Raw genomic sequence first — 11067 nt, 5'->3', positions numbered from 1 at the left:
TAAAATCAATAATATGTCACCTTTAGATTTCCAACCGACGTGCGTCGTCGTCTTGAGTGGGTGGCATTTGTGGTGGCCCAGGGTTTTGCTGTGAACCACACCTCCAAGGTGTGTTCAAGGCACTTTATTCCGGGTTATGACTATCCTGTAGGAAATGCACATCACCGCCGTCTGTTGCACACAGCACTGCCGTCTTTGGTGAGTATAAATTTTATTATGGTGGACCTCGACACTTTGTCACTATTACTGTCGTGTACTCCCATAAGTTTAATGTAGGTACCTACTGTGTATTTCAAACTTGATTTAATAACTTAACTCAATGACATTCAACTATTTTGTAGCAACATACAAGTATACTACTAAACATAATAAATAGGTATGTACTACGGTTCTGTAACAAAGGTCATGATAATATCACATTGATATACATTTTGATCATTTACAATATGGGATTGACTTAATATAGTGTTTTTCAGACAGTGTCTTAAACACTACCTACTTGTATGCTTCGTTATTCAATTGCGTTACTGCCGTTCAACATTGTAATTGGATATTAAACACTGGGTAAAGCTTATTTTAATACATTAACTAAAATTATTACGGGTATATTGACTTAACCTAAACAGAGTGCTTGACGTTTTCTTACATGAATTTACATTTTCTTAATACAACTACTACACAAAGTATTACTTGACTCATTACTGGATAAGTATTTTATCATTTAAGAACATGTGTCACATCTGTTAGCAATGTCAAGATTATTTCAATACTTTCTTTAACTTTGATTAAAATAAAATATGTACACTGTACACCCTATACACTACAGTGTAATATTACTACTAATGTGTGGTAAAAGGTCACGTTAAACTGCCATCTCATACACAATTGTAGGTAGTGTGAGTTACAATTATCTCACTTTGTTTCAAACGTTATTTAATTCATCAACTTTTACTACGGTGTGCATTAAAATATCACATGTGTTTATTATTTCACAGCGGCTACAGTTTGATGCTTTACTAGACTGCAAACCAAATACAATAGGTACTTTTATTGTTGTTGGTTAACATTCTGTGTTAAACTATATTATATAATGTTGTTCAATTGGACTTTTTTCTATCAAAATGTCATGTTAAACTGTATATTATCTACTCATATACAATGGGTAGTGTAAGTTACAGTTAACTCACTGTATTTTAACTTTTATTATGGGTATTCACAACCAATAAACAAGATACTTCACACACTTCTTAATATTACCACCACTCACTACTTACTACTGACCTTGGGTACTAGATAGGTATTTTATCATTTCACATGTGGTACTCTTAGACTTACTATAACATGTATACTTTTATGGGTGTATCATAAACCTTAAATTATCATGCAATTTCACTTTAACACTTACTGTTATACAGTAAGATTATTTCAATACTTTCTTGACTTTATTTGTATGACTAACTTTGTTTAAAATAAAATATGTACACTGTGCACCCTGTGTATTATTTGGTAGGTGTACTTAATTTAATCACATTGAAGACTCTTTAAAAAATAATTAGAATCATATCATGTATGCTTCTATTAGTGTAACATAAACCTTATTATATTCAACTTATCATGTGATTTAATATAAATGCACTTATTGCATATGACACTTACTGTTAAAGAGTACAATACATTTTTAAAATGTAAGTCATTGTCCACTCATACACAATTGTAGGTAGTGTGAGTTACAATTATCTCACTTAGTTTTAAATATTACCTAATACATCAACTTTTACTACGGTGTGCATTATCATGTGTTTATTATTTATATACACCCATGTGGTAGGTATTTCACAGTGGCTACAGTTTGATACTTTACTAGACTGCAAACCAAATCCAATAGCCTACTTGCATTCTATATAAAATTATAATCTTTTTTTGTTATTGCTTTTATTCTTTAAACAATTACGAACAACATTGCTGTTTCATTGCATATTAAACACTGGGTCAATCTTATTGTGATTCATTAGGTAACTAATACAACCTATATAATGTTGTTCAGTTGGACAATTTTCATTTCAAAATGTCATGTTAAACTGTATATTATCTACTCATACGCAATGGGTAGTGTAATTTCCAGTTAACACACTGTATTTTCACTTTTATTATGGGTGTTTACAACCAATAAACAAAATACTTAAACGTTTCCTCACACTGTTCTTAATATTACTACTACTACTACTCACTACTTATTACTGACCTAGGTTTAATCTCCTGTAGTTTGAGTTACAATTATCTCACTTTATTTTAAATGTTACCTACTACATCAACTTTTGTGCATTAAAATGTGTTTATTATTTCAATTTACCCATGTGGGCGGTATTTCACAGTGGCTACAGTTTGATACTTCACTAGACTGCAAACCAAATCCAATAGGCTACTTGCTGTGCTGATGGTTTATAATTATCACATGATTTTATAACTAATTTTATTTCAAATAAAGTGTGTAGGTACACTGTACTACCAGTACGAAATTACAACAGCAAAAACATTCTATAAACCTTATTGCCAACATTTGATATAGTTATGGCGTTCAATATACAGCTCACTTTTTAAACTTCATTCAACCAAAGTTTTAATTTAAAGTTAACATTTATTTATTTCACTGTAACAAAATTCAGTGCATCTTTTATTATCTCAATATACCTGCCTACTGCAATGGCAGTTTTATATTATTTTACAATGTTATCATAAAAGATTGTATTAAGGTTAGGTTAGGCAGGGCTTGTATATAGGTGTGACTTGATCACATTGAACACACATTCAGCTAAACATTATTTTGTAACTATTTAAAAAAAAATTTGAACCACAACATGTATGCTTTTATTTGTGTGACGTAAACCTTATTTCATATAAATATTCACTTATTGCATATTATAGGTATACCTACGCTTACTGTCATAGATAGCAATGATTATTGTTGTTATTATTATAATTATATAGAATTATCAATACAATTGTACCTACTCTAAACTCAACCTAACTTTTAGGTGCTTGGGGATGTCGAGATGGAAGAAAGGGAGGACGTGGAGGTCGTCGGCGTCCCAGTGGAGGGTGTGGAGTACGTGGAAGTCGTTGGTGTCCCAGTGGATGTAGGGAATGACATGGAAGGAGTGGAGGTGGTGGAGGACGTGGAATTTGTTGAGGTACAGATGGACGGAGGGGATGACGTGGAAGTGGTAGAAGTCCAGATGGACGGAGGGGATGACGTGGAAGTTGTAGAAGTGCAGATGGACGAAGTGCAAGCGGAACTGGAGTTTGTGGACATGCTCGACGAGTTGCAGCCAGACGTCGACGAAGAGGTCAGTAAATATGTCTTCCTTATAAAAAAAACCATAAATAAAACTCATCATTTAAATTGCAGTTCCGACCACTTGCCGTGGGTGAACAACCCCGAGGGCGTGCGCCAATAATTGACAGGCAGGCAAGCGTGACACACCCGCTTCCAGAGCAGCACAACGCGGGCGCGTTGAACAGAATCTGCACACAGTGTAACGCCCGCCACTTCGAAGGCGAGGTAGTGGGCCGGGATGCCAATAGGCACTTCTCCACTTGCTGTAACAACGGTCAAGTGACCGCTGCAGGACAACACGCGTTGTTGCCCGCCCCTTTTTTACTAATGAGTTTGTTGGTTGGAGATTCACAGGATGGTCGTAGATTCCGAGACGACATCCGCCGGTACAACAACGCCCTGGCATTCGCTGCGTTTAGCTGTGGCACAGACGACAGGCGTTTGCGAGGGCGTGGACCGCGAACGATGTGTATCCAAGGCCAAACTTATCAGAGGATAAATAATGACGTGGCCGTTGACCGAGTAGATGCCAACTACTGTCAGTTGTATTTCCTCGAGTCCGCAGAGGCCAACGCCCGCCGCGTCGGTATGGCTCTGCAGAGAAATCATCGTGAACTGTCCGTAGTTGTGATGGGACTATTGGACGGTTTTCTGCGGGACGTAAATCCGTACGCAATGGCTTTTAATTAAGATATAAATTTATTGTATTTATTAACATTAGGACTATGAATTGCCCCTTAGAGTAAATTTCTTTTACATATACCTTTCTCAAAGTAGACAGAAAAAACAAAAAAAATTACACACTGTAACCAATAAACTAACTATGTTAACTGTCAAACTAGATATTACGTTGATATTAGACACTCACAGCTACCAATATACTGCAGTTATTACTTAATGTTCATTCAACATAGTATACAAAGCAAAAAATTTTCTTACCTTTATTACTTAAATTATATTAAATATTATATGTATTTTATGTGTTTATTATAATTTTACTCTGCTACCAACAGAGATATATGTACTTATGAATGATACAGGTAACATTAAATATAACTTAGGGCTGGGACGTTTTTATATTTTATATGAAGTATATAGGTTTTATTGTTATTACCTAACCTATGTGGTCTCCTAAGCTTACTACACTTCACACACATTTATAATATATATATTTATTATTATGTATTATGTTAATTATACAATTATAGAGTTAAATGCACTGAATGATTTATTTATGATTTCTACGTGTAGTCTGTCTAAGTATAAAAATATACATGTCTATATTTATTCCAGGAACATGCGTGAGGTGTGGCTGGCAGAAAGAGACCTAGCCGACGCCGATCCCGCAGGTGTGCGACCTAGGCCAGTGACGATGCATTTTGTCCGAGATGCGGCCCGGGACGACGGGCGAAACAACCTGCCTACCGCAAACGAAGTTGCGGCCGTGTTCGTAGGCGAAGGGGGTCGTCCGCCAAGAGACATTAATCTGGTCATCTACGATACGAATCCAATCACCCCGCAACACAGGATGCAAACCATACCAGTGGGTTAGTTAATAATTATTTCCTATAAACACAGCTGTCTCAAATTGTTCACTTATATTCACTATATTCATTGCACATTAATATCAACACCATCAAATAGAATCATAGTTTTTGTTGTACAGTAAAGCTGACACTGCGATTTTAAATTTACATTAAGTATACACTACATTTTGGACATTCTTTTGAATGATTCTATTAATTTCTATTACTTTAACAATCTGAGGTACAATTATTTTAATAAGCTTTACTGATATTTTGACAAATTTTTTTTGCGAAATACACAGATGAAAGACTATGAAGGATAATTATATTATTGTTCGCATCTCCGACAATAAGTGTCGTTCAAAGATTTATCAGTGATTAGAATGTTAGATAGACAGGCCAGGAATTCTATTTAGGACATCACTTACAAATATACACTATAAATCATTGGAATACAAAGAGATCAGAGTTAATATTTTAATAACCTTTCTTTTGCGGTTATATACTCACAACACAATCACAACTCCATCCTCTAACCCCCAGCTACTACAAATCGTTGATTTAGCAATTCACTTTAAATAATATATACCATTCGTTACATTTCACAAGGGTCGTGTCACTCGGATCCGATGTTGTATCCGCTGTTTTTCCCGTACGGCGAGGCCGGTTGGCATAACGGGATGTTGCAAGCGGGCAACCGACGAAACAATGTCCGCAATCGCAACAGTATCAGAGCGTTTGCGTCCTACCGTTTGGCTGTTAGATATCAGGGAAATAACGACCAAAGGCATGAACTGTTTAGTTTATTACATCAGGGTCGGTTCTTGTTGCAGATGTATGTGTGCGACCAGTATGTTCGAATGGAGTCGAACAATCTGAACTACATACGTTTGCACCAGAGGGATCTCCTCGCCGAAGTGTATCAAGGGCTCATGGACCATGTGAACCAACAGCTCCACGTCGATCCCATGGCGGTCGGGCGTAGGGTCATATTGCCGTCGACGTTCACGGGTAGCGACCGATTCAACAAGATGAATTATCAAGACGCCATCACCATAGTGCGTACCAAAGGGAAACCCGACCTGTTCATAACGTTTACGTGCAATCCCAGGTGGCCAGAGATCACTGAAAACCTGGCTGCCCACAGCACGGCAAGCGACAGGCCGGACCTGGTGGCCAGAGTGTTCAACAGGAAGCTACAGGAGCTAATAGTTGACATAACTGTGAATCGTGTGTTTGGTAATGTCGGCGCTTACGTGTACACTATCGAGTTTCAGAAACGTGGTCTGCCCCATGCGCATATACTGATAATCCTGGCGGAGGACTGTAAGTTCCGCACGGCCAAGGACGTGGACGACGTGGTTTGCGCCTTCTTGCCGGACCCCGCAATCGACAGGCGCCTACACGACTGCGTCAAGTCTCACATGATCCACGGGCCGTGTGGAACAGTCAATCCACAGTGTCCGTGCATGGTGGACAACAAATGCTCCAAAGATTTCCCGAAAGCGTACGCAGAGGAGACTGTGTACGTTGCGGACGGCGGATATCCAAAGTACCGCCGACCGGATGACGGCCGGGTGGTACTTGTGAGAGGTCGTGAGGTTGGTAACGAGTGTGTAGTGCCATACAACCCTTACCTTCTGGCCAAGTATGACGCGCACATCAACGTCGAGATATGCACGTCCATAAAGAGTGTCATGTATATCTACAAGTATATATACAAGGGACACGACCGTGTGACGTTGGAAGTTCAGGACCAGGATGAGATTGCCAAGTGAGTCTTAACTTAATTTTATAATTTTAAATAAACGATATAATGTATACATGGTATAATGATTACAATAGTATATTGTATATGTTTATTTAGTGTGTTTTTTTGTGTAGGAATTATTTACTACTTTTAAATATTAAATTGGACAATTTTTAAAATTCACATAAAAATCTTAAATTTAAAATTTGTATTACTCTTGTTTTGTTTTTAATTTTAAATATGTACGTTTTAGTTTGAAATAATAAAATTACTTTGGTTTGACATTGGCTAAAAACTAAAATTTTAATGATTAAAGAACTTTACTTTTTTATGAAATCATTTCTACATTTTAATAAGAATATTCAGTTGAGAAAAACTTTAGGAACTTCTACATTTATAAACTATTATTATTATTATTATTATTATTATTATTATTATTATTACATTTAATGCGTTATATCATGTGTTTTCATTCAAACTGTGTATAATAAACATTCTATTGCACACAGTAATAAACATCAATTGAATAAATAGTTAACTAATAAATCATTTATTAATTTTTAATAATTCCCATCAATAGTGTCTAAGATTTTTATAATTTTATATTACATTTAATCCTTTTTTTCATGTGTCTTCATTCAAGCTGTGTATAATAAACATTCTATTGCATACAGTATTAAACATAAATTAAATAAATAGTTAATTAATAAATGATTTAATAGTGTCTTAAGATTTTTATAATATTATATATTAATTTTATAATTTTATATTACATTTAATCCTTTTTTTCATGTGTCTTCATTCAAGCTGTGTACAATAAACATTCTATTGCATACAGTATTAAACATAAATTAAATAAATAGTTAATTAATAAATGATTTAATAGTGTCTTAGGATTTTTATAATTATATATTAATTAATATGTAGGTTGTACCTTATGTTATGTACTTCTATACAGAGAGTTCTATAGGTGGTGTACATTATTATTGTTAGATTTTTATTATAGGTATTACATTGAAAATTATTACCATTCCATCATTATTAGCATATAACAATATTTTATGCATATGTCATTTTTAGCAGTGTGTCCAGTGCGTATGAATTATTTTACTCACTATTTTTTAGGTTTTTAGGGTAGTTGTAATCGTTTACCGATAACTTTTAGTTTTTTTTACTATTGTATACTAGCTATATTATGTACTTAACATTTAATGTGTGTTCTTTAGGTATTATTATTATTACATTAAATTTGTTATTTTATTTCATTCAAGTTGTTTATACACATTACATTGCATAGAGAACTAAACATCAATGACATTAATTACACCAATTAACTAATATACCTAATAGATATAAATTTTGGTTTATAACCTGATCTAAGTTTAACCGTGATCACATAATATACTGCCTCAAATTGTAAACTTCAACACCTCGGCAATGTGAAACACGCTTTTATGGTTGTTATTTTCGTTGGCATAAATTAAAATTCCTACAGCTTTGCCATTCTTAAATAATATTATACAGTTATAATGTACTCCACCTGATACAATATAATATAATATAATAATAATAATAATAATAATAATTTAAATTTTGAATATTTTATGTGTAATTCGAATATAAATCGAATTAAATACACCGATTGTACACTGCTATCACCTTGATCACCTAATATACTACTAATATACTAATACCAACTCTGTAAATTATAGATTAAATTGTATACTTATATAAATTAATTCATAACATTCACTAGACGTCCACTATGATTATATTTAGCTACTCGAGTTGACATTTCACGACATTTATTTATCAAAACATCATAATATATCGTTCAACAGTTGTAGGGATTCTTCGTCATATGCACATAATAATACCAATCACAACACCAGACGGTATCATCTATAGAGCCATTGTTAGTTATCTTTTCAATATTAATTTTCAGTTACGTAAACTCAAGATATGTCAGCCCACCAGAAGGCATCTGGCGGTTGTTTTCGTACAAATTGCACGGCAAGAGTCACAAGGTCGTCAGACTTCCTGTCCACCTGGAGGGTCGTCAGAACGTGTACTTTGCGCCGGGCCAAGCAGAAGAACGGCTACAGAACCAAGCTGTGCGTAGTACGAAACTCACGCAGTTCTTCGCGCTCAACACAACAGACGTGAATGCTCGACAATACTTGTACCAAGAAATACCGACGCATTACACCTGGCAGATGCCACGTAATCAAGAAAACGCACTCGTAAGAAATGTCACCCAATGGTTGCCGCGGCGGATTCGGATGGCAAACGTTACGTTGGCTCGGATGTACATAGTAAACCCACTGGACCGGGACCGTTTCCACCTGAGATTGCTACTTCTGAACCGAAGAGGCCCGAAGTCCTTTCAAGACATAAGGACGGTGGACGGGGTCGTTCACGAAACATTCACGGCGGCTGCCGTTGCACTCGGATTATTGGAAGACGACCGAGCGTGGCGGGATTGCTTGACGGAATCGGCGACGTTGGACACACCGCGGCAGCTGCGGTATCTGTTCGTCACTATACTGGTGTTCTGCGAGCCCTCAAACCCGCTGGCGTTGTACGAGGCGAACGAAGCAAACATGATGGAGGACTTCAACCGCCGTCTCCAAGACGTCGACCGCGCGAGGGCCGCGTGTCTGGCGGCCATCGAGGATCTACTTCGTGTACACCGGAAATCGCCGGGCGACTACAGTCTGCCCCTCGCCGACCCCCGTCTACTGGAACCGCTGCAGGACGACGCGCTGTTCCGGGCAATAGACGTGGCGGCACGGTGGGCCCCACAAGTAGACGCCTTGAACGCCGAACAGCGAACGGTGTACGACCGCGTGATGGCGGCCGTCGACGACCAACGCGAGGTGGCGAAAACTTTCTTCGTCGACGGACCCGGGGGTACCGGAAAAACGACGCTGTACGGATGCCTGATATGGGCGCTTCGGCACCGACCTCCGCAGCGGGAGGTGTTGTGCGTGGCGTTCACCAGTATCGCCGCGTCGCTCATGGACGGCGGCATGACCGTACACTCGACGTTCGGACTGCCTTTCGGCACGGTGACCGAAGACTCGACGTCCAGCGTCACCATGCAGTCCGAGCGAGCGCAGAAGATACGCAACGCGGCGCTCATCGTCTGGGACGAAGCCCCAATGTCGCCGGGACTGCAACTGACGGTGGTGGACCGCCTGCTCAGGGACGTCATGGCATCGGAATTACCGTTCGGCGGTAAAACCATGCTGTTCGCCGGCGACTTCAGGCAGATATTGCCCGTGGTCCGGAGAGGGACGAGAGCCGAGATCGTCATGTCGTCGATCAAGGAAAACGGTCTTTGGCGCGTCATGGAGCGCTTCAATCTGGTCCAGAACATGCGCGCGGACCACGACGCGGACTTTGCGACTTGGTTGCTTGAGCTCGGCAACGGCCGACTGCCCGCGGTCGACGGCGTTCCGAACACCGTGCAAATCCCGCGGCAAATGGTATGCGACGTTGATGATTTGATCGATTTCGTGTACCCGCAGCAAATGTCGTTGGCCAACGTCGACGAATTCGCTCGGAGAATCGTTGTGTGTCCCACAAACGAAGACTGTAGAGGTGTCAACAGGGACGTGCTGGAGCGCGTCGACGGTGCTCAGATGAGCTACACCGCCGTCAACACCATGATGGCGGACGATCCCGACGAAGTGGCCAATTTTCCCACGGAGTTCCTCAACAGCTTGGAACCGGACGGCCTGCCGCCGTACCGGCTGACGTTGAAGGTGGGGTGCATCGTGATGTTGCTCAGAAATCTCGATCTGAGGAGACGACTGTGCAACGGTACGAGGTTGGTGGTCACCGAACTGCGGCGTCACAATTTCAAGGCTAGGATTTTGGGTGGTGAAGCACAGGACGACGACATCGTCGTGCCCAAGATACCGCTCACGTCCAGCGGTGAGGACGACCTGCCCATCTTACTGCGGCGCCTTCAATTCCCGGTGAGATTGTCGTTCGCCATGACTATCAACAAGTCGCAGGGTCAGACGTTCTACAGGGTAGGTTTGCTACTGACGTCGCCTGTGTTCACGCACGGGCAGCTGTACGTAGCGTTTTCGAGGGTGAGAAACGCACAGTCCGTGAGAGTCGGCATGTACGCCGATGACAGCGGCCGATTCGTCACCAAGAACATAGTGTACAGGGAAGTTCTGTAATGCAACGAGTGGTGACAATGGTAAGTATATTATAATTAGGTGACGCCTGCTGATAGTCTAGGTGACTTTAAACCTAACACGTGTAACATATTTTTCAAACATAATACGTTACACCGCTGTTCTACGTGGTATGTGTTCTACATGCGCCCGATGGTCAAAGATGATGATGATAGTCTAGGTGACTTTAAACCTAACATGTGTGACATATTTTTCAAAAATAATACGTTACACCGCTGTTCTACGTGGTCTGTGTGGAGG

At 39.4% G+C, this 11067-nt stretch overlaps 1 protein-coding gene across 1 annotated transcript; it reads left to right on the top strand.

Moving 5' to 3' along the window:
• The first annotated feature begins 3146 nt into the window (after positions 1-3146).
• On the top strand, positions 3147-10809 carry LOC132932884 (uncharacterized). The gene is made up of 5 exons (XM_060999232.1): positions 3147-3344; positions 3407-4002; positions 4628-4881; positions 5470-6634; positions 8556-10809. The coding sequence occupies exons 1-5, from the start codon at positions 3147-3149 to the stop codon at positions 10807-10809; spliced, it is 4467 nt and encodes a 1488-aa protein (XP_060855215.1).
• Positions 10810-11067: the final 258 nt, after the last annotated feature.

This window comes from Metopolophium dirhodum, chromosome 1 (assembly GCF_019925205.1).
Source record: "Metopolophium dirhodum isolate CAU chromosome 1, ASM1992520v1, whole genome shotgun sequence".
Lineage (NCBI taxonomy): Eukaryota > Metazoa > Arthropoda > Insecta > Hemiptera > Aphididae > Metopolophium > Metopolophium dirhodum.
This window is presented reverse-complemented; position numbering and strand designations above follow the sequence as displayed.